This window comes from Triturus cristatus, chromosome 9, assembly GCF_964204655.1.
Source record: "Triturus cristatus chromosome 9, aTriCri1.1, whole genome shotgun sequence".
Lineage (NCBI taxonomy): Eukaryota > Metazoa > Chordata > Amphibia > Caudata > Salamandridae > Triturus > Triturus cristatus.
Genome location: NC_140592.1, coordinates 48,147,883 through 48,173,006, shown reverse-complemented (window position 1 = coordinate 48,173,006; position 25,124 = coordinate 48,147,883). Strand labels below are relative to the sequence as shown.

The 25,124-nt window shown below is 45.5% G+C and overlaps 1 protein-coding gene across 1 annotated transcript in view; it reads right to left on the bottom strand.

The window, feature by feature from the left end:
- Positions 1 to 25,124, bottom strand: part of CELSR3 (cadherin EGF LAG seven-pass G-type receptor 3) — a 790,626-nt gene that overhangs the window by 211,793 nt on the left and 553,709 nt on the right. Inside the window, exon 14 of the mRNA XM_085624365.1 lies at positions 18,092 to 18,212. Coding sequence (XP_085480491.1) covers positions 18,092 to 18,212 — 121 coding nt within the window. The remainder of the gene's footprint in view (positions 1 to 18,091; positions 18,213 to 25,124) is intronic.

Here is a 25,124-nt window from a genome sequence, read left to right as displayed (position 1 = left end):
CTAGGCATCTCTGCTTCTAAATCAATCTGGAGATGGCTAGCCGCTGTTTGGGGTATCTAACTAATGTATGGCTCATTTCATATCCCAATGGTCATCTGTGACCTCTCAGTTTGTGTTGAGCTGAGAGTTGTATTAAAATAAGAGAGCTCCTTTGTGAAATCTGCCCTTACAACCCTAGAATAACCGTCCCTTTAACATATTGGTATCTGCCCACTCCCTTTCTTCATATAGATGATGATGTCAGTGGAAGATCCGCCCGACACTGGTTATGAGTTATGATTTGAAAGGTGGCACGTCATTGCCCTCAACAAAGGGAAACAAAGTTGTGATCACAGACAGTTCCCTGTATCCATGTTCAACTTGGAAAAAGGAAAAAGACAGGAAAAAATGGCATCTCCCTGTGACCAGGACACTCGTTTTCCTCTATTACCTCCCCCCCCCCCCCAAAAAAAGACTTCAAACCATGGACGATGGAGTGACTCTACTGTTGTGGAGCTGCTTGCCTGACCAGGGAGGGTAGGAGCAGCCCTGAGCATAAGGACAACGAACGGGCTGAGCTGGCTGAAAGCTTGTGAGATCACCTATATAAGGTGAGGCTCCCAGGAGCTCAAGGACCTTGAAAGATCATCTCACCATGACTGGCGGAGGGACATCTGAATATCCATTAGGTGAAGGACGTGTAGGAGGCATCTATGGCCGCACCACTCACCTTCACTCTCCTATTACCCACTCTCTGCCAGCACACACCGCAGTAAAATCACTTAATTGTACACAAATGGTGATAATTACGCCTACAGGTCCTACACTTGTTACCAAAAGGAATCATACCTAGGGCTAAGATTTACCTCAGACTGAGGTGGTCGACCTCATGATATCTCATGTAATTGGCCATACTTCAGTGTCTCTAGAAGACGGTTCACGCAGTGAACTGGTAGACAGAACAAGATCTGGGCTTTATGTGGCATTACACACTGAACTTTAAAAAAAGATTCCTCTCAATCACTGGTCTGGAAAATCCAGGCCTAGTCTGTGGCACTCTAGCAGGGTGAAATCTTCACATATCCCTTTCACAAGATGCAGCTCCAAACTCATTTCGTCTTGGATACTTACTTTGATAAATTTCAAGCACCAGCCATTGCGGGAGGAATATTAAACCAGGAAGATATGGTGATTTTACTATTTATGTGTAGTGGTTTTTCAAACTTTACTTGCAGTGCTGTAGGTTAAAACTAAGGGTAAAATGAATAAGATAAAATAAACAGTAGAGTAGCTTTGGTGGCCACATCCAAAGGAGTTTTCAGATACTTTGAATTCTAACAAGTGACAGGTGGCAGAGGTGATTGCAGAGGAGAATGCCTGAGGAGGAGACATTTGATGAGGCATTTTATAACAGATCTGGATGCCTCAAGTGTAGTAAGCATTAAAAATGCATAAAAGATATTAAGACAGGTATGCTTAAAGTTTGGAAGGTAGCAGTGGGGCATATGAATGAATATGAATGAAAAGCTCCTAAAGAGACAGTGAAAAAAGAGACTCAATTAAGATGTGTGTTCACTTATGGGATAATAAAAAGTAACTCCCTAACATTAGGAAAACAATCTCCCTCCTTTTACAGAGAAAGCACATCCTGACATTTGTTTGGTATGTTAGCAGGTATTTTTATACCCAATTTCTCAACGATATAATTCATTCATTACACAGGAGGAGGCTTTTAGGTTTAACAGAATGTAATTTTGGAATGCTTCTGCAGCTTCATTATGTAAAATGATTGTGCAGATTGCCTCCAAGGAAGTAAAAGGAATTGCTCACTTATGTGTATGGTATGTCCCATTACTGGGCTTCTGTATCATGCAGCATTGGAGTTAACTTGACTTCTTGCTACTTTGTACAGACTTCGGGTGTGATTCATCCAGTAGAGGATGTTCACTGGGCAATTTCATTCCCGAACAATATTTGGTGTGTGTGTGTGTGTGTGTGCATGGCTGTGTGTGTGTGTGGTTAAACAACTTGAAGTTTGTGGTTTACCCTTGGAACAGTGTTCACTAGCAGTGGCCTTGTGACCTGCCTTTCGAGTGTGTAGTAAGTAGTCTCTGCATGGTGTTCTGCACTGTGTGTTGAGTCTTATATAATGAAAAACAGGCAGAACATGAGAGAATATTCAGGAAAATTACTTCAATATTACTTCAAGTGATGTATATTAAGGAGATACCACACTAACATGTTTATGTATTGAAAAATCACTTCTAGAAAAGACTAAAAGAGCACATGCTTGAGGCAAAAAGTGAGCCCCCCTTCTTATCATTAGGAAAACAGGAGGAAGTTTTCTTTTCAGGTGGGTATTTCTCCTTGTATCAAGAACATGAGGAATCCAGGAAAAAGAGCTCAAAGTTTCAACCACCTAAGTGGAAGGAAAGGCTTTTTTTAAAAAGCCACTGGACAGGCACCTAAGTGACAGACAACCTACCATTATCACAACCGAGTTGTAATGATTTGAAGCGTGCTTAAACGATTATGTGGTGATACAAATGTTGGATAATTGCTCGTCAAAAGTCGGTATGCTCAAGAGATGGTGGTAGAATGGTGCGCACGTGTTTTTGAGCTGAGAGAGAAAGAGCGAAGGAGACTGAATCATAGTGGGATCCACAATGTCAACAGCAAAGGGAGTTAGTCCTGCGAGTTCACATGTGGAGAGATGTGTTCAAGGGAAGAGATTCAAATTAGAGATCTTCAGCGGGGGTGGAAAAATGTTGGAGCTAAGGCAATCCTCAAACTAGAGGCTTGATGCAGAACAAAGAGTAAGTACAGTCAGTGGCATGGCCACCTGAACATCCTGAAAGCTTGGTCTTTTGTACTCTAATCCCCAGAATATTTCCAGGTAATTCCACATTTAAGAAACAGGGCTCGAAGGCCACACAAATGGTGGACCACACATTCCTCCGACAAATAAGACAGGAGAACAGACACACAATTAATGGAATATATATTTTTGTGACAAGGCAGACCTGAAGACTAGTATTAGTTTAATAGCATCTGACAATTGACATGATCACATTAAAGTATGTTTAATGATTTTTATTAAGACAATTTTAGTGTATAATAATGCACACACAATATTTGCTAATATATAATAACCTTAATCTACAAATGAATGAAAGAATATATGTAGAGAATTACAAAAGTCTAAGACGGCAGCGATTTAAGTACTTGTAATAACGTACCTGACGCATCAGGATGATGCTGGTACACAAGTGGTGTGTCAGTGTTATTTGTCTGGGCAGCCTTTATAGCAGCAGTGGGTTGCTTGCAAGCCAGAAGTTGCTTGTCTCAGGGTTTGTTTTTAAGTGTATGTTGCTGTAGGACAGAGGTCTGTGTGAGTGCCATTGTGCCACAGATTGTAGAGTAAGCCAGAGAAAGCTGAAGTTCCTCTCATGTCTTAAAACATAATCTTGGTGTAAGGTGAAGAGTATGTAGGGCAGTTGGAAGTAAGGGGCTGAAGAGACCGGTGTGAAGCACAGAAAGTGGTGCGGCCAGGAACCAGTGCTTGATTCGGCTAACCCTGTCAGAAGTCTTTGTACAATTAGCCTCTCTCAGGCTTCTCCTGAGAGAGATCTCAGGCCCTGACACCCCAGGTATGTTTCAGTGAACCAATCTCCCTTGCTCAGCAGGCGTACTGACGATGAGAGGGAGACTCTGCGATGAACTGCCTGAATGTCCCCTTTAAATGCCATTGAGGTATTGGAGGAATTCCCATGTGTGTCTGTGGTGATAGGAGAGGGCCATCAGGGTGACTGAAAGAAAGCGGCAGGATGAGTGTAAAGGAAACAGATCAGGGACCCCCTCCCCCCAAGAGAAATATGTTTGTAGATTTACCTAGAAATTCACCTCAGCCACAGGGAAACAAAGTACATACAGATTCAATGAATATAAAGCCTCAGTAACCAATAAGATCTGTCGAAGGATGTGTATTATCTAGTCAAGTCATGGGCTGTGGTTCAACCTAGTCTTGTTGTGGTCACGTGATATCTGAGAACTGTTGCATGTTACACCGAACGAGGCGCTCATGGATAGGAAGCCAATGAGAGCTGTAGATACAGCAGGGACCAGTGGAGTCTGCCACCTGCAAGTTTAGTTGCCTCTTAAAAGGTACATCATTTTAATGTTCTAGCCCCATGCTTATGCCACCAGGGACTTTCCACAGAGTTTGGATGAACTCATTTTCTGCCTCTCTGCTGAGAAACTGAGAATCAGCTTCTGTGATTTGCAGAGTGCATAGAGTTGCGATTCTAAGGTAAAATACTGGACATCCCAGCATAGCGCCTAGTTCACTATAAAGCGCAGAGGTGAGGGGCGAACCCTAATAATAAAGTGGAACAGGGCTGATGGAAAAGCTTTACGGCGTTTTGTGAGCTAATGTATTGGTAGAATCATTTTTTTAACTCAATGCACATAATACATTATTCTTGATCTAACTACAATGCTAGAGGCTGCTGCTCTGTTTTCAGACTGTAAACTACTCCACCAACAAGTGTATGTGAATTACTGTGGCTGTACCACAGTATCCAGCATAACAAAGTAAAAGCTGCACGCCTATTTGATAAAAATCTATATTTGGGGGAATAAGCATCAGCCTTCTCCTTTAAACCAACAATGCTGCCTGTGCCAGAATGAACTGTGCTTTGCACAGTGTTGTGCTTCCTGTAGGCCAGCTGGCAGGCCCTTTCATGAAATAATGAATCGCCCAAGGCAGGTCTGACAGACAATCAGAAGGCACAAACCCCTGCCAGCAAGTTCCTATCCAGCAATGGCCTGGTAATAAAGACAGGGCCTGTGTGAAGGCACACAAGTGCTTACTATTCAGCACACAAACATTTCTGAATGAATTAAGCAGATCAGTGTCTGGTGCTGTTTAGTCAACAATGCTTTTAGTGAACAGTGCAGCTCGGTGTCTGCTGCTGTTTAGTCAACAATGCTTTTCGTGAACAGTGCAGCTCGGTGTCTGGTGCTGTTTAGTCAACAATGCTTTTCGTGAACAGTGCAGCTCGGTGTCTGGTGCTGTTTAGTCAACAATGCTTTTTAGTGAATAGTGCAGCTCGGTGTCTGGTGCTGTTTAGTCAACAATGCTTTGGAGTGAACAGTGCAGCTCGGTGTCTGGTGCTGTTTAGTCAACAATGCTTTGGAGTGAACAGTGCAGCTCGGTGTCTGGTGCTGTTTAGTCAACAATGCTTTTAGTGAACAGTGCAGCTCGGTGTCTGGTGCTGTTTAGTCAGCAATGCTTTGGAGTGAACAGTGCAGCTCAGTGTATGGTGCTGTTAGTTAATTATGCTTCTTTGTAAAAGGCGCTGCTCAGTGAACAGTGTAACTTGGTGAACAAAGATAATCCGTGGGTGATGCAGCTTATTTCTCCGCCAACAGAATGAACAATGCTAGTCATCGCCTGTTGCCGGTCAGCGTCTGGTGCTGCCCATCGCCTGTTGCTGGCCGCATCTGGTGCTGCTTATCGCCTGTTGCTGGTAAGCTTCTAGTGCTGCTCATCGCCTGTTGCTGGTCAGCTGCTAGTGCTGCTCATAGCCTGTTGCTGCTCAGCGTCTGGTGCTGCACATAGCCTGTTGCTGGTCAGCATCTGGTGCTGCTCATCGCCTGTTGCTGGTCAGCTTCTAGTGCTGCCCATCGCCTGCTGCTGGTCAGCTTCTAGTGCTGCTCATAGCCTGTTGCTGCTCAGCGTCTGGTGCTGGTCAGCTTCTAGTGCTGCCCATCGCCTGTTGCTGGTCAGCTTCTAGTGCTGCTCATAGCCTGTTGCTGCTCAGCAGCTGGTGCTGCTCATAGCCTGTTGTTGGTCAGCGTCTGGTGCTGCTCATCGCCTGTTGCTGGTCAATGTCTGGTGCTGCTCATCTCCTGTTGCTGGTCAGCTTCTAGTGCTGCTCATCGCCTGTTGCTGGTCAGCGTCTGGTGCTGCTCATCTCGTGTTGCTGGTCAGCTTCTAGTGCTGCTTTTCGCCTGTTGCTGCTCAGCGTCTGGTGCTGGTCAGCTTCTAGTGCTGCTTTTCGCCTGTTGCTGGTCAGTGTCTGGTGCTGCTCATCGCCTGTTGCTGGTCAGCGTCTGGTGCTGCTCATTGCCTGTTGCTGGTCAGCGTCTGGTACTGCTCAACGCCTGTTGCTGGTCAACGTCTGGTGCTTCTCATCTCCTGTTGCTGGTCAGCTTCTAGTGCTGCTCATCGCCTGTTGCTGGTCAGCGTCTGGTGCTGTTAATCGCCTGCTGCTGGTCAGCATCTGGTGCTACTCATCGCCTGTTGATGGTCAGCGTCTGGTGCAGCTCATCGCCTGTTGCTGGTCAGCGTCTGGTTGTGTCTGATGGTTTTTCCCTGGTTTACCCCTTACTCATTTGTTTCACTGGGACCCTCTTTTGTATATTGAGTCCAGTTGATGGAATACAGAGAGAAGTGAGGTCAAACAGCTTCAAATATTATGTGAGCCAAGCGTCAGTGTCTCTGGTGCTTCAGATCCCAAACATCACTCCTGGAGCTAGGCTACCACCCAACTACTCCTGCTGTCCTCACTCCCTCGTTTTGGGGCCTATCAGCAACCAAAAGTGAAAGCCTGTTCCACTCTTCTTGTCTTGCTGAGACTTCAGTGGGAGAGGAAAACCAACTCTGGATGAAAAATGAAACCCAAATACTACAGGGAATATTTTTATTGTGTTATGACCTTTCACATTATAACATTTTTTTCATCACAAACCATCCTGCCAGACTCAAATCTATTCTGTATATAATCAGTGGCGGCCGCCACAAACAAAGGGTGGTGAGGCGAGTGGAGAGAATGCAGAAGGGGTCGTGTTGTGGGGGAGGAGTGGTTAGTAATAAAATATTAATTTAAAAAAAAAAATAGAACTTACCTGAAGCCGACGGTTGCCTCGCCTCCCGCGTCGTGCTTCCTCTTCTTTTCTTTGCAGCCTCTGTGACAGACTTCCATCCAATCCCTGCGCTGCCCTCCTAGGGATTGGCCAGAGCAGGCTGAAAAGACGCTCCGCTCAAGTCAGGGAGTCTGTGGGGTTTCTCGAGCTCGGCTGCTCAGTGCTGCCAGGCTGGAGAAACCTAAGTGCGCATGTGGGTTTTGGTGGGCCTGCCTGTGGTGCACACATAGAACTTGTCTTCCCCTTCCCATGCCTCGGTCCCGCCCCTCCCTACGGCACTGGCTCACAGCCGGCAGTGAAAAATAAATTGATGCTACAACATCGTTTTATTTTTTTTGTTTGCTGCCTCTCAGCCAAGCAGTGGGGCGACGCTCCTCCACCATTGTGGAGGAACTGCGACTGTATATAATTAAATAGTGCATTTGCCACATTTCCAGGAAAATTAAGCAAAACATCATGGGATTCGAAATGTAAACTGCATAGGGAAAAGTTAGTTATCAAACGTTCAAGTTTTATCATTCATATTCCATATTCATAGTTGGTTATATTACATAGAGAAATCTGTTGGTGCGTAAAGATAAGGGTTCAGCCGTAGTTGTATAATTAACATTCCACATTTATGCTTAGTTACATAGAGAAATCTGTTTGTACGTAGAAACAAGAACTCAGCCTCAGATATATTCTGTCCCACTGCAAGGATTTGAGAGGCACTGCACCGTGGGAAAGAATAACTTGCTCAAATAATCCCGCTCACCCCTGTCTTCTTGCAGCACAATTTAAGAATGAGGGAAAGTGTTGTGTGTTTGTACGGGTCACACCAACTCTCTCAATAAAGGAATAATGTTAAGATTAAGTGAAGCAATCTAACTCCGTCATGTATGAAGAAAGGGGTTAAGTCAACTCAGAATTCTAACTAAAACACAACATTTTAGAATGAGTCAGTTTTGTAGCGTAACATTTACTACCAAGTTCCCAAACATTCTGACTAAGAGGACCAGATAAAGTATGAAGGGGTCACTGGGGGTGATCTTCTATTGACAGGAAGTTGTAGATGTACTGGTCATAGTAGTAGAAGCTTTGCTGGAACCGGTAATAATGCCACAATGTGTAAATTCAGAAGTTATGGAGTCATTAGATTTAGTACCCTTAGTAGGTTTAAAATTAGTAGTGGGACAAGCAGGAGGTGCAGCAGCGATACTATTGGTACCACCAATTGTAACTAAGGCACTCGAAGTGGGGCTATTAGCAGCCGAACGGCCTGCTGTATTAATAGTAGGATCTGTTTAATGGTACCAACAATAGTAGTAACAGTTGCAGTAGTCATAGTAGCAATTCAATAGTAGTGCTAGTGCCGTCAGTAAGACTTGTTTCACTAAATCTAGAAGTGGTGCTTGGCGTCGTGGTGCCTGTACCCATAATACCAACAGCTATAATAGTAGCACCAGCTGTGATTCCTGTATAACCAGGAGTTTTTGGTCTTTCTACTAGTACTAATAGTAGTAGTAGCCATGTGTTCTGCTCGATTTTCCCGGCCTTCTTGTGTGAAAAAGTGATTGAATGTGACTTCAGTCTCTTACCATTCAAGTCTAAGGGTTAGAGTAGTGAATGGAGCCTATTTACTAGGCACTTCGACATGATTCTGTGCTCTTCCCCATAGATCAGGGCTTGCACACATAGCCTAGGGGATAGATTCGTTAGTATTAGGGATAACCTGTCCTGTAGTGAGGGTATTTCATGGAGCCGTGCTGAATTCAGGCCTGGTAGGCCTCAAACGGGAGAGACTCCATCTTTCTTTCTGCTCCGGCAGCTTGGGATGCTTCTAGGTCAAATGTAATGTTTTAGTTATGAGGTGTTATTCGCTTGGAGAGAACCGGTTCAGGCCGGCCCTTATCGAAGGATTGTATTTTTCTTCATGCCGAAGACACTACATCAGGCCGGCCGGCTGGGAACGTGTCCTTGGTACGGGGAGGTACAAGAATTTGGTGGGCGGCAAGTTTACGGGCCGGAATTTTCCATGAGGAAACGCACCTCTATATTAGTGAAAGTCTGAGGCAGTTACATGTTCAGTCCGTAGGCGGCATCTAGCCGTTAGCAGTAAAGCTACTACTTATTCCAGGGAAGACAGACGCCATCTTGAAGGCGGAGAAGAACCGAGAGACAGATACTCTCCTAGCAGAATAGCCAGAGAGGAGAGAGTAGCCGATAAGGAAGAGGTCCCAGTGACTCGGAGAAGGGTGAAGAGAACAGCGCATAGTGGTGCAGACATGTATCCGTGACTGCGGAGGCGTGACTTCCAGGCGAGCCGAGGCACAGGCGAGAAGGGAACCTAGATGACCACTGAGTGCAGGCTACACACTATTAAGGTGATGTCGACCCTTTCTTATTAGAGTGTACAACTTAATCTTTCACTTTTCTTTGCAGGTTATGTGTTATATTGTAATGTTATGTGATTGCGTATGTAATGAGTAATAAAGTACCCAGTTTGTAGTGAACCAACATGTGCTGCGTGTTCTTGTATGAGAGCGTAGCCTATTCTTCTAGTCAGCTGCGGCTACATGAACAGATGTTAACCCTGATCAGGTAAGTGGTAACTGAATAAGGGAAAGAGGAGCCCCTCGAACCGGAGAACAGGCTATGCTCGAACTGGCAGTCCTTGTGTGATCTGATGAATAGTGAGACTGATTCCCTTTTTGTATGTTATGGTGTTCATAGGATGAACCGTCGTATGAGACTGCCGTCTGGGTAGAGAGGTCTGGATTCGTATGGGATCGCGAGGCCGCCACTTGTGATACTGTCGTATGGGCAGAGAGGTCTGGATTCGTATGGGATCGCGAGGCCGCCGATTGTGCTGAGACTGCCGTCTGGGTAGAGAGGTCTGGATTCGTATGGGATCGCGAGGCCGCCACTTGTGATACTGTCGTATGGGCAGAGAGGTCTGGATTCGTATGGGATCGCGAGGCCGCCACTTGTGATACTGCCGTCTGGGTAGAGAGGTCTGGATTCGTATGGGATCGCGAGGCCGCCGATTGTGCTGAGACTGCCGTCTGGGTAGAGAGGTCTGGATTCGTATGGGATCGCGAGGCCGCCACTTGTGATACTGTCGTATGGGCAGAGAGGTCTGGATTCGTATGGGATCGCGAGGCCGCCGATTGTGCTGAGACTGCCGTCTGGGTAGAGAGGTCTGGATTCGTATGGGATCGCGAGGCCGCCACTTGTGATACTGCCGTCTGGGTAGAGAGGTCTGGATTCGTATGGGATCGCGAGGCCGCCACTTGTGATACTGTCGTATGGGCAGAGAGGTCTGGATTCGTATGGGATCGCGAGGCCGCCACTTGTGATACTGTCGTATGGGCAGAGAGGTCTGGATTCGTATGGGATCGCGAGGCCGCCGATTGTGCTGAGACTGCCGTCTGGGTAGAGAGGTCTGGATTCGTAAGGGATCGCGAGGCCGCCACTTGTGATACTGTCTTATGGGCAGAGAGGTCTGGATTCGTATGGGATCGCGAGGCCGCCGATTGTGCTGAGACTGCCGTCTGGGTAGAGAGGTCTGGATTCGTATGGGATCGCGAGGCCGCCACTTGTGATACTGTCGTATGGGCAGAGAGGTCTGGATCCGTATGGGATCGCGAGGCCGCCGATTGTAAGAGGTCTTGGTATGTATAGCAGGAATTCCCTGTCCTTAGGTGGTAAGATATATGTGGTTACCTATTGTAGATAGGCCCTATGGGGAGAGAGAGGGGGTAACGTTCTGGCTGGGTTAGTGAGGCTCTGATGAGCGGGTTCTATCTGATCCGAAAACCCAAGCAGAACATTTGGCGTCACGAACCGTTTACGAAACCTGTGTGCGTTGTGGTTGTATCGTGTTTGCTTTCGGCGCGTGCGTGGTTTCGTTTGTATATTATTTATATATAATTGTGAGTGTAGTTTTTTTTTTCTCTTTCCCTTCTTCTTTCTCTTTTTCTTTCTTTTCCGAGATGTTTTCTAGAAAGTCGAAATCTACTTTTAAGTTGCCCGTTGATATTCCCGGCTGGGATTCAACGCCTTATGAAGCCTTAGCCCGTGAGTGGGCTGATTCTACTGGTTTGAGTGAGAATTGGAATTCTTTTTTGGAGCTGGCGGAGCCGGCTAATGTGATTACTTGTTTACAGAAGGCGCCGGTATCTAAGGGTGATGAGCTTCCCGTTTTGGGGCGCAGAGGTTGGATTGTTCTGTCTGCGTACAGGATTCTGCATGAGAGGTTGTTGAAGTTACAGACATTGCATGAGGATATGGAAACGAACTTTGTTGAGATTCAGAATGCTCATATTTTGTTGCGGTGTCAGAATAAGTTGCTTGCTGACAAACTTGAGACGTACCAAACTTTTGCCGAGAGGGCGGCTGTGCGAATTGCTCGTTATAAATAAAGGAATCGGCGTGGTCGGGTTTCGACGCGAAAGGTGCGTCTGGTCGTGGCGAAAGCCGGACTGGATTGGAATCCTGATGAATGGGATGGTAATATCTGGAACTCGAGTGATTCTCCTTCCTCGGGTGAGGAGTCTACCAAGCGCGAGTCCCCTCGCTCCGGCCGTGATTGTAAGTCTGCTTCTTGCGCCTCTGATGGTGCACCCCATGATTGCGCTCGTCCTTCAAGTGGGGTCGATGCTTCTTACACTGATTGTTTCTCTATGTGTACTGGTCGAGCTCCTTGTGTTGCTCGTCCCGCGGTCTCGGTGCATCCAGTTTTTCGGCGGAAGTTGCAGCAGGCTCCCGGTGCTCCGAATGGTATTGCTTTAGACTCTTTGGAGGATTTTACTCAACAGGAAATTAGTGATATTTTGCAGCGATTTCGGCAGCGACCTGGTGAGACCTTACTCACATGGATGGTGCGCCTTTATGAACTGGGCGCTGCTGGCATTATGTTGGATGCTGGCGATTGTTTGAAGTTTTGTTCCTTGAGTTCGGATTCTATTGTACAGGATCATTTTCGTAACTTTAATGTTGGTGGTCAAATTTCTTTGCTTCAATTGGCGACTGAGGGTTGTAATCAAAAATATCCTACTGAGTCTGACTGGCCTGTGAATGACAAACCGTGGTATACTTTGCGCGATGCTGCACAACGTCTCAAAGAGGAGGTGATGAAAACGGCAATTTTTCTGAATACTGCTGACAGGTTGCTTGATGGTTTGTTGACATCTTCTGTGCGGAATCGTATTATTCGTTCTTCCCCTGTTGCTTATAAGCAGGTCATGATGACTTTATTGATTAATCAGACTGGTAACATATTGTCTATGGTGCTGGAATCGGTACGCCAACTCGGTGAGTTGGGTGAGTGGTTTAAACCTGAACGGCAATCCCGGCCTGACACTCGTACTCCTGGTGACAATAAACTTACTAGACGTGATATGTTTTTTGGTCTTATGGCCGATGGTGTGCGGAAGGAGGACATTGACGGTGAGACTACTTCTCGTTTGTGGGAAATGTTTCGCAAACGTGGCTTGGATCGAAAGGAGGGTGCTCGGCGTGTTCGGACGACTGAGTGTGATCGTGGTTTTTCTGACGGTAGCGGTGATGACGACCGCCGTGGGCGCTCTGATCGTCATGATGATCGACGTTATGTACGTGATTTGTCCCCCCGTCGTGAGAGAGACAGGGAGAGAGAGGGGGAAAGAGAGAGGGGAGAGAGGATTATGTTAACAGCAGACGTAGAGATGATAGGGATCAATCCCCTGAGTTGAGAAGGAGAGAGGATCGACACAGATTGGCCGATCGAAATCCGCAGTACTATGCAGAGGACAGGAATCCATTTCGTAATGGAGATGGATATGAACAGGAGGTATCGATACCTGGGAAACGTGAGAGTCTTTATCCTGATTTATCCTGGTACACAGAACGCAGTAAAAATGACTAGGAAATAGGTCAAGCTCCAGTACACAGATGGGCTCACAGAGATAATAGACCCTATGTAGATATTGATATTTATTGGAGACATCGTAATATCCAAAGGGCCCGAGCATTGGTAGATACAGGAGCGGAGGCCACTCTTATTCATGGAAAATCAAAGAAGTTTAAAGGTCAGCCTTTTACAATTACCGGATTAGGTGGAAAGGAAACTCCCGCAGTTCAAACTTTACTTGAAATGAGAATAGGTAGAATTCCTAGAAAAGAATACTCTGTATTAGTGGTGCCACTCTTAGAATTCATAATTGGAATTGATTATGATGTATTATGGTGTGCCATTCCAAATTCAATCTGATAATGCATCCCATTTTCGTGGAAGATTGGTACAGGAATTCTGTGTGGAAAACAATATTGAATGGGTGTTTCATATACCATATTATCCACAGGCCTCGGGTCTTGTGGAGAGGTTGAATGGCCTGCTGAAAGATCAGTTACGTAAATTAACAGATGACAAGTATAAGAATTGGCGAGACTTTTTGCCTCAAGCGCTATTGATTTTGAATAACCGTCCTTTTCTAAATGCTGAATCCCCACTTATGCGTTTGTTTCCTCCGAATGTTGATGCTAAGCCCAATGAAATCAGAGAGACTGTGATGTACTGGGAGATTACTCCCGGAGCTTTGGCTCCATGTAGAGCGACCCCAGGGTCGGCAGGTTTAGACTTGCATGCCATGGATAACACCATTATAAAAAGTAAGGATCGAGTCATCATTGAAACTGGTGTTGGTGTTCATATACCAACTGGGAATTTCGGATTAATCGCCCCTAGATCGGGGCTGGCTGTAAAAGGCATTCAGGTGCTTGGAGGAATCATTGATAGTGATTATCAGGGAGAGATTAAGGTGCTCCTGCTGAATAGCAGTGAGGTTGACTTACTGATACGTCAAACTGACCGAGTGGCTCAATTGCTAATCATGCCTGTTTTCAGTGGTGAGATCACAAAAGGCACTGCCCCAACGTTGCTAACTGTACGAGGCCAGAAAGGTTTTGGCTCCACAGATAATCCTGGGGCCAGAGTTTGGGTGCAGTCGCCTAAGAATCCCCCTGAACAAGCAGAAGTCATTGCAACCGGTCAAGACAACACCATTTTAGTTATGAGACCAGGGAAAGATAGCTGGGAAGCAGTCCCGGCTGACAAATGTTACTTACGAGAATGAATAATGCCTGTATTTGATTCTCTTTCAGATCATTCTTTGGACTGTTGCTGCAGGATGTGTCGGCGTTGGACTCCTTTTGGGCTGGTACGACGAGAGAGGAGGGATCCCATCAACCCGGGCTGAGTTGAGAACCCGAGTGTCGCGTTCCTTCGCTGCGTGGGATTCGTCGTCGAACTTTTGGACTACGTTAGCCAAACGAGTGACTAAAGCCCCTCATTTCTGCCTGACACCGATGAGATCGGTGACTGACATTCTAGCGACTTGTTTAGTTGCTGTCCCTGCTTCATTGGAGACTTTGACTCATATTTTCAATTTATCGAATGCTCGCCCCAATGTTCTTCTGGGCGATTTTGCTACCCATGAGTATTGCCCCTTGTGTACTGTACTGTCAGACCCGATACCCCCCATCCAGTCCCAAATAGTTACCTATAATATCACACAGGGTGATTTGTGTTTTTTCCTTACTTGTGATCCTAGTGCGATTTCTGAATGTATGCGTTTAAGATTGAAAGGTGCCACTTCATTCACCGCTCATGAACGAACTTTGTGCCTTCAAAGGACACCGAAAACATGTACTTCTGTTCAGAATGACATGACTTGCAAGAGTATGGTAGTTACCCCCAGTCATTATCGCACGATGTTACTACCTGCCGGATGGCTTTTCTCATGTGGTAATACTTCCTGGCCATATATTCCCGCAAATATTTCTGGAGGCCCTTGTGCCATTACTAGACTGAGCTTGTTAATGTTTTCATCACATCCGAATGCCAACTCTCGTGTGATTCGAGATACAGTGAGGTTACAGGAGGATTGTGACTCATCTTTGCATTTATATTCCAAGTCTGAATACCTTAGTCTGGCTGTTTCAATTGTTGGTGTTCCTGCTTTGGCAGTTTATAATGCCAAATCTATTGGGAAAATGGCCTGCTGGATGGTAAAATCCATTAATCATACTTCTATAGTCCTGTCTGACATGCTATTAGACGCCCAGGGTGAACGTAGAGCTATCTTGCAAAATAGAGCGGCCATCGATTATCTTTTGCTTAAACATGGACACGATTGTTCTGATTTTGAGGGTCTTTGTTGTTTTAACTTGTCTGATCATACAAAATCCATTCAAGCTCACATTGATAAACTACATGACTTGACAGAAGAAGTTAGAAAACACATTGACCAGGGCTGGTTTGACTGGCTCTTTAATTGGTTACCTGATTTGCATATGTTGCGTCAGATATTAGGAGGTATTCTGATTACTATCGGCATTTTGATTTCTATCTGTTGCTTTATTCAGTGTATTCCTTCACTACTTCAATTCTGCACACCTGGTACTAGACATAGATCAGTTAGTCTTGTTTCATATTATTCTTCCACAGATATTAGTTCTGTTTAATGAATGCATAATAGACTGAAGTCAAGGGTGAAATGTTCTGCTCGATTTTCCCGGCCTTCTTGTGTGAAAAAGTGATTGAATGTGACTTCAGTCTCTTACCATTCAAGTCTAAGGGTTAGAGTAGTGAATGGAGCCTATTTACTAGGCACTTCGACATGATTCTGTGCTCTTCCCCATAGATCAGGGCTTGCACACATAGCCTAGGGGATAGATTCGTTAGTATTAGGGATAACCTGTCCTGTAGTGAGGGTATTTCATGGAGCCGTGCTGAATTCAGGCCTGGTAGGCCTCAAACGGGAGAGACTCCATCTTTCTTTCTGCTCCGGCAGCTTGGGATGCTTCTAGGTCAAATGTAATGTTTTAGTTATGAGGTGTTATTCGCTTGGAGAGAACCGGTTCAGGCCGGCCCTTATCGAAGGATTGTATTTTTCTTCATGCCGAAGACACTACATCAGGCCGGCCGGCTGGGAACGTGTCCTTGGTACGGGGAGGTACAAGAATTTGGTGGGCGGCAGGTTACGGGCCGGAATTTTCCATGAGGAAACGCACCTCTATATTAGTGAAAGTCTGAGGCAGTTACATGTTCAGTCCGTAGGCGGCATCTAGCCGTTAGCAGTAAAGCTACTACTTATTCCAGGGAAGACAGACGCCATCTTGAAGGCGGAGAAGAACCGAGAGACAGATACTCTCCTAGCAGAATAGCCAGAGAGGAGAGAGTAGCCGATAAGGAAGAGGTCCCAGTGACTCGGAGAAGGGTGAAGAGAACAGCGCATAGTGGTGCAGACATGTATCCGTGACTGCGGAGGCGTGACTTCCAGGCGAGCCGAGGCACAGGCGAGAAGGGAACCTAGATGACCACTGAGTGCAGGATACACACTATTAAGGTGATGTCGACCCTTTCTTATTAGAGTGTACAACTTAATCTTTCACTTTTCTTTGCAGGTTATGTGTTATATTGTAATGTTATGTGATTGCGTATGTAATGAGTAATAAAGTACCCAGTTTGTAGTGAACCAACATGTGCTGCGTGTTCTTGTATGAGAGGGTAGCCTATTCTTCTAGTCAGCTGCGGCTACATGAACAGATGTTAACCCTGATCAGGTAAGTGGTAACTGAATAAGGGAAAGAGGAGCCCCTCGAACTGGAGAACAGGCTATGCTCGAACTGGCAGTCCTTGTGTAATCTGATGAATAGTGAGACTGATTCCCTTTTTGTATGTTATGGTGATCATAGGATGAACCGTCGTATGAGACTGCCGTCTGGGTAGAGAGGTCTGGATTCGTATGGGATCGCGAGGCCGCCACTTGTGATACTGTCGTATGGGCAGAGAGGTCTGGATTCGTATGGGATCGCGAGGCCGCCGATTGTGCTGAGACTGCCGTCTGGGTAGAGAGGTCTGGATTCGTATGGGATCGCGAGGCCGCCACTTGTGATACTGCCGTCTGGGTAGAGAGGTCTGGATTCGTATGGGATCGCGAGGCCGCCACTTGTGATACTGTCGTATGGGCAGAGAGGTCTGGATTCGTATGGGATCGCGAGGCCGCCACTTGTGATACTGCCGTCTGGGTAGAGAGGTCTGGATTCGTATGGGATCGCGAGGCCGCCGATTGTGCTGAGACTGCCGTCTGGGTAGAGAGGTCTGGATTCATATGGGATCGCGAGGCCGCCACTTGTGATACTGTCGTATGGGCAGAGAGGTCTGGATTCGTATGGGATCGCGAGGCCGCCGATTGTGCTGAGACTGCAGTCTGGGTAGAGAGGTCTGGATTCATATGGGATCGCGAGGCCGCCACTTGTGATACTGCCGTCTGGGTAGAGAGGTCTGGATTCGTATGGGATCGCGAGGCCGCCACTTGTGATACTGTCGTATGGGCAGAGAGGTCTGGATTCGTATGGGATCGCGAGGCCGCCACTTGTGATACTGTCGTATGGGCAGAGAGGTCTGGATTCGTATGGGATCGCGAGGCCGCCGATTGTGCTGAGACTGCCGTCTGGGTAGAGAGGTCTGGATTCGTATGGGATCGCGAGGCCGCCACTTGTGATACTGTCGTATGGGCAGAGAGGTCTGGATTCGTATGGGATCGCGAGGCCGCCGATTGTGCTGAGACTGCCGTCTGGGTAGAGAGGTCTGGATTCGTATGGGATCGCGAGGCCGCCACTTGTGATACTGTCGTATGGGCAGAGAGGTCTGGATCCGTATGGGATCGCGAGGCCGCCGATTGTAAGAGGTCTTGGTATGTATAGTAGGAATTCCCTGTCCTTAGGTGGTAAGATATATGTGGTTACCTATTGTAGATAGGCCCTATGGGGAGAGAGAGGGGGTAACGTTCTGGCTGGGTTAGTGAGGCTCTGATGAGCGGGTTCTATCTGATCCGAAAACCCAAGCAGAACACCATGTGAATATCATTATAAGTATTGCTCAGCAGAGAAGTGGTATAAGTACGCAGTATAAGTAGCAGTGCGATGGGAAAGCTAGAGGCACGCTGCCACAGATTTACTTCCATTTTCTGTATAACCTTTATTTTAGAAAGTAGCTGAGATGGGACACAATGAACCTGACTTGATGTAATATAAACAATAACAATAATAGACTCTTTAGATGAGAATAAAGTAGAAAACATTGACTCGAAGTTTGTAGTTGATGGATTTGAAGTCTGTGAATAAGCAAAGGTCCTGATTACCCGCATGCCATCCTTACCTTGCAGTGGCACTGCCCGTTGGTCTTATTGCAGTCTGGATCAAACCCTTTGTTCACATCGCAGCTACAGGGTCCACAGGAGGGGTTCCCCCACCAGCCCTTGGGGCACTGCAGGTCCATCCTGAGAAGAAAACAAATCTTTTACGTATACCAACTCTTCACTGTATCTTTGAGGTACAGAAATTAGTAGATATTTTGACACAGCAAGGGATTATCTGTACACCATATTGGAAGAGAGGAATGTGCACTGGCACAGCAAGGGATTATCTATACGCCATATTGGAAGAGAGGAATGTGCACTGACACAGCAAGGGATTATCTATACGCCATATTGGAAGAGAGGAATGTGCACTGACACAGCAAGGGATTATCTATACGCCATATTGGAAGAGTGGAATGTGCATTGACACAGAAAGGGATTATCTGTACGCCATATTGGAAGAGAGGAACGTGCACTGACACAGCAAGGGATTATCTATACGCCATATTGGAAGAGTGGAATGTGCATTGACACAGAAAGGGATTATCTGTATGCCATATTGGAAGAGAGGAATGTGCACTGACACAGCAAGGGATTATCTATACGCCATATTGGAAGAGTGGAATGTGCACTGACACAGAAAGGGATTATCTGTACACCATATTGGAAGAGTGGAATGTGCAAACACTCTTGTACCATGGTATATACTTGCACATGTATTTGTTCAAGCACATCCCCCATTCACCACAATCAGCTCACTTGTCCTGTACCCTAAAAAACGTGGCTCGCCATAAAGAGTGGGTAAATTTAAAAACAGAGGAGTAAACTGTTACCCTTAGCTCATTTAAAAAGCAGACAGGTATTACTTCATTATATTTAATTTAAATACAAAATGGTTCGAATTACAAATGTAAACAAAATTGGAAAGGAAAACTGTACAAAACAGTTAGGAAAAAAAGGGTAGAAAAGAAATGATGGAATAATGATTAATGAAGAGAACCTGTAAAGAGCACACAGATACACTACTAGGGCACGCATGGCTGTTACAAAGGAAAACACCAGCAGCGTAGGCTCCAGGCGAAGGGCCAAGTTTTTGTGAAATGAAAGAAGGAGTTGGGCTCAGATCTGATAGCTAAATGAAGTCTGTTCCAGAGCTTAGATGCGAGATGCGAAAAGGAACAGCCACCCACTCAAACCTTGCTTAATCTAGGGGTGGAAATAAAACACCCACAGTCAGAGCGCAGGGTCCAGGTTGGGTGATAAGGGGCAATGGCACGTCCAGACAGTAAGCGCCTTTGCCACCCAAAGAGCTCTGACAGATACAAAGGACTTTGGGGATGTAGAGTCTCTGGAATGAGACCCGTTGAAAATCCTGAATGTGACCAGAAATCGAATTGCGAGAAAGGATTCTAAGAAGATTTGTATCAATGAGTTGCAGTAGTCCAGGCCAGAGGATGAATGGATGACCCATTTGCAAATTTCTAAAGTTAGCAATGAAAGGACTTTATGCAGTAATCCCATATAAAATAACCATTCAGGGGTCAATGTGTTGACCAGTGCAATGCAAGAGAGTTGGGAATCAAATATGAAGCCAAGATTCGTAGGAGAGGTGGATGGCGAAGGAAGTTGACCAATAAAAAAATTGGAAAGAGAAAAAACATATGCAGATGAGAGAGAGGAGTAAGTTTGTGTTTACTAATGGAAGGGAGTAGGGGAGGGAGACCACGTAGTACGAGGTAAATTACTAAAAAAATAAATGGTGGAGTGAATGGAGAGAAAGAAGGATTAACACTCGGGTTTACATGTGTAGAAGTGCTAAAGAAGGAATTTCTCCTTTATAAATGAAAAAAATGCATTCAGAAAGAAAATATTGATTGTCGAATCAGTTGTATTAAAATAATTTGATTTAAAAAGGTGTAGTTAAACCCAAATGACTTGAATTATTCACATAACTTCCGCATGGCTGACACATGCTACATGCGCAGGTGTAGCTGTGTGCTCTCACCTTTGATGTCCAACGATGTCCGCTAACAAAGTGTGATGTAAGAAATCGAGACTGTGCTATTGCCCTGGGTTGTCCACGGTCTTCCGCATACTGATGAGATGCTGCCAGATACAGCTCTATGTCCTACTCCAGAGAGCTCTGAAGGGTTTTCCTACACTCAACATGGATGCCGCACAGTCACGCATGCATCTATGCTCTAGTGTTTAAGTGTAAACTCAAACCACTACAGCTCCCAGGACAATCACGGCATTAGTGAACACATTATTATACATTTGTAAGATTTCAATACAGAACTAAGCTGAATAATTTTTTTTGCTTGATATATTTTATGAAAAGTATATAATAGGGGATCCAAAACTATAGGGATCGGTTTATAGTTAATAAGTTTCATGTTGGGTAAATAAGTCACAGAAGATACTAGGAAAACTACATGGCTAAACTCTCTTCTAACAGGGTCCTTCTTACTTATGCAACTCCTGGCCCTCTAACCTCAGTACTGCTTTTCAATATTCAGGCCACACTATTGTGCATCATATACTGACCTGTTTGGTGCCCCTTTCATGGCAAGGCACATTTCAAAGAAACTCCCTCTACACAGGAAGCAGATCAAGAAGACTTCCCAGACATCACTAGCTGCCGCGCCCAAACATTGGACATTACAGACTGCAGATCCCTGTTGATGTCCCAGTCATCAAAGAAGGATGGCAGCCCTGCCCTTTACGTTTTTAGCTGTTCCACTTGATACCAGACCACAGTGGAAGCATTTGTGGGGAACTCACATTTCTTCAAGACCAGGGCTTACAATATCAATGCTATCAGCATAAATGCACCAGAACTCTGTGTTACTTAGAAGAAGGGAGCCACTACATGAATATTTAATAATGTAAAATGGTAGATTCACTAATTACTTGTATAAAATGTGGGCACTAGGGTTTAGATTGCAATAGATTAATGAAAGGGAAAATCTTGGAGCTATCTCGATGGGTGTAGCTTAATTCGTTTTAAGAGCCTAATATTTCGACATGCTAACCCCATACACATGATGTAGCAGGAATGCCAAACTTGCAGAGAAATTACTCCTCCAAAAAGGCTCCTGGAATCCAAAGATGACCAGATTTATACTACAACCCCTGCAGGTACATTAAGTACTGTTGCAGATTTAGCACCAGATGGTGCTTCTCCAGGAGTGTTGAGGTGGACCATCTTGAAGACACCCAACTTGACACTCCTGAATCCTTTGAAACTCTTGGGTAAACGACAAAATTAGGGATCACGGGAAAAGAAATGAAGGAATGAGACTCTACTGCCTGCTGATGAGCCGCACACATCAGAGAGAGGATGTAGCCTAGCCCATCAACAGGCAAACACACACTACTTTGTGTCCTCCTCTGACATGGAAAGGCTCTGCTTGGATAACCCAATATGTCAAACAGCAGGGCAACCAATATGCTGTGGAGTGATTCTTCTTGTGGCAATACGTAAGCATCAAAAGTATGCTATCCTATTGGGCAAGTCCAGTGAGGAGAAAGCATTTCTACAGACCCATGCCAACATTCACATTGCATGTCTGAATAGCTGATAATTGGGCAATTAATGTGTGAGAAGCCATTTTTTACATAAAATATGTCTGTGTTGTTGTCAGCCTAAATAAACATAAGTGCCTTCTCTGTCAGAAATAAAATTCTAGAAAACACCTAAGGATGTATATACTGCACACCATAAGCCTTAAACTCACTGGGCCTCTCTAACCATATAAGTAAATCTCCAATCCTATGGACACCAGTAGTTCTTGCTAAGTTAAGTTTAGATTGATGCTGACGTCTTTAGACATGGGAACACTACGAGACTGAGACTGCCTCTACTTAGTGTATGTTTGCAGCCTATCAGAAGCGACCACATCAATAAAGGTGGCCTAGGAAGGCCAGACCAATCTGAAACCGGAATGAGCGATGATGTGATGTGTTATGTCCGAGGAGAGAACCTTCTGTGGCAAAACGTTACCAGCTTTGATACACAGAAATCCACTTAAGAAGAAGAACATTACCTGAAGTGGAAGCCGATTATTAATGTTCAAATACACAGAATGGGCCCAAGCAGAAGAGCAGGAATATAACCCGATGCACAATCTCCAGAGGTTTCATAGGCAGGAGAGCACAATAACTCCAGGCCTCTGCTCTATCAGGGGAGCTACCAACACTGCCATGACCATGGAGAAATCTCAGAGCGTGGATCGAAGGCTCGTCTCAACTTCAGCTATTGACAATACCCTGCATCCACAAATGTTCCTACAGAGGTTACTCTTTTCCCATCTATCACCATAAATCCGGAATGCGGTACCAACCTTTTTGTCTTTACAGAATAATTTTATTCAGTAGCTTGTTCTCTTTTTCACCCCTCTACCAAGCACCAAGAGACCTCCGGGTGAACAAGCACTCAAAAAATCTGTTCATCAAAACATTTTAACGCTGCACCCTTAACACAGTGTCAAACCTCAGGTGTTGCCTCTGGGACTCCTACTTCAGAATATGAAAGAGCCATATTGGCTCCACTGTCACCATTTAGTTTGTTTAATTTGGAAGAAACATGTTCAAGGTGTGGCGGTCTAGACTAGTTTGAAAGTCTCTGTCATATTACTCACTACAAGTGACGAAGACCGGGATAACTGGTTGACTAGCAACTGCATTAACATTTACACGGGTAGTGATAGGAGATTCTCTGCACTGCAAGCCAGACTGGATGAGGCCTGGTGGCGATGCTGTGGGAGTCGACAGCAAGGGAGGGTGTCTCAGCCCCCATCTAATCTCCATTAGAATTAAACAGCCATGAGGTGTCAGCCCAGATGAGTGGAGAAAAGGAGTAACTCACTTCCTCCCCAGCAGCTTAAATTATTTTGGATGGAACTGATTGGCTTTGTGTAACTGGTTTTACTTCTTTGGCTTTCCATTTTTGAAAGCAACAAAGAAGTCTTTAGAAGGCTTATTGCGTTTGCTTCCTCTGACCACTGGGGTAATGGCCACACATGGAATGGCGACTGGTAAAGTGACGGATGATGTAAGACCAGGCTTTACAACACACAAGGATCTCCATTGCTATACGCCTGGAAGCTGGAGCAGTGGATGCAGGCAGGCCTCAAATTGTGCACTGCTAACTAGCCTCCAATCTCAATTAAAAGTCTGTTTTGAAGGAAGTAGAAAAAGGTTTCATAAATTTCAGTAGCTCAAACCATATCAGCAACATGCGCCATTAGAGAATTGCATCAGGGTATTGTCAACTTGGCGAGAGGGCAAAGAGAACTTTTTCCCAATTCATATGCAGATGGTGGACTCTGGATGTACAACCTAAGTTTAGAGGGTGGGGGGGGATCAACTGTTGTTCTTATTGATATATCCCTTCTTCTGCTCTGTAACAAGGTGGGTCTAAGACTTCCCCAAGGGCCACCTTCTTAAAGAGTTTACGAGAGGGTATGTCAGTTTAGGTGATCCTTGGTAGAGTTTTCTCCTAAGTTCTTAGGAATGCAAGACATTCATCCTATGTGCACTACTTTTATGAGGCCACACTCTCCTTCTGCAGATTCAATCTGGTTCTGTTTCATCTTATGGACCTAATTGCCACAGACCCTAGAAGGCTTCCTGGGCACAGTACAAGAACCAAGAGCAGGGGTAAGATATACTAACAGCTTGGGGTGGCACCAGAGATAGCCCCAGTGTGCCTTGGAGGGTTACATGCTCCCTCCTCTCCTTCACAGCAACACATCTCTTCCTGTCGCGCTCTTTTTCATGGCTTTTGTAGACCATCCGTGCAACCTTTTCTCTATATGAGATTATATACATATGGAAACTGTGTCCTTTTATTTTTTAACAGAAATGAACCATGATCACACTGGACAAAATCGTTCTAATTCCAATTAAAGGACCTGTTTTTTGTCACCTGGCATTCATTAGGTCTCGCCTAGCCAGCGCGCATGCGCTGTCTCTCCGAGACATCTAGTAATCCAAATGGGTGTTGAAACTCCACCCATTGCTTGTTACTTTCTCGTGGCTTGCGATTCGTTAACTTGTGCATTTTTTTTTTTATCCGCCTCATTATTGGCTCTTCATGCCATACGTGACTTCCGTTCATTCCGAAAGCAGCACGGCCTACCTTCAGTATCCTTAAGCTTACACAGCGTAATTGGTTTAAAAAAAAAAAACCAATAGTGCGCATTAACATGCACGCGCATCCCGGCTGCCGAACGCAGTCCCGGACTCACCCCTCCCCATCCCCACTGCTTCCTGGTTTACCGAGGGCCCTGGTTAACAAGCAGCCGTTGGGTGCTTTTATGTAATGGCGGACACGCCGCTTTTTATTAATAACTGTGAAAATCAAATCTGTGGTGTCACAGTAACCCGGGACACATTAAGTAATTCAGATTAATAAAGTGCTCTGTGCCGAAGAGCATTGTGCCCGGGATCAGGGCAGGGCAGCGCTGGGAACTCTGCCAGGAACTGCTTGGGGCAGTTTCTTATGCATCTGGCCGCCAGCGAGTGGGTGGCCTCTTCCTTCTCTGGTAGCTGCATATGGCCGCTGACCTCAGCCAGATGGTAATCAGCTGAATCTCCATACCACCCAGAGGGGCGGGGGCGCATGGGCAGAGAGAGCACAGTATTTTTACAATAACATGTCGCGGCCTGAGCAGTTGAGCTTTCACGTGGACCTCACCTGGCAAAATTATCAATTCTGGACTCAGCTTATTTATCTCTGCATGGATCTGCACGCAAGCTGGCTTGCCGAACCTTTGCCACCTCCCTGGAGTAAAATTACATGCTGGTAAACAAACCGTGGCAGAGATCTTACCAATCAAAAACATGCCCCTTTCAGTAAATACACATACAACGCTTTGTATAAATATAATTTAGACATTTTATTTCTAGTGAATGCCATTGTGCTCATTCCAGTGAAACAGTCATTTGAAACAATTGTGGCTGATCAACAGCCAAATGTAAATGCACTCTAAGAATGAAGCGTGGCCGTCCAAATCCCCAGTGGACATTCCAGTTTATGGGTTACAT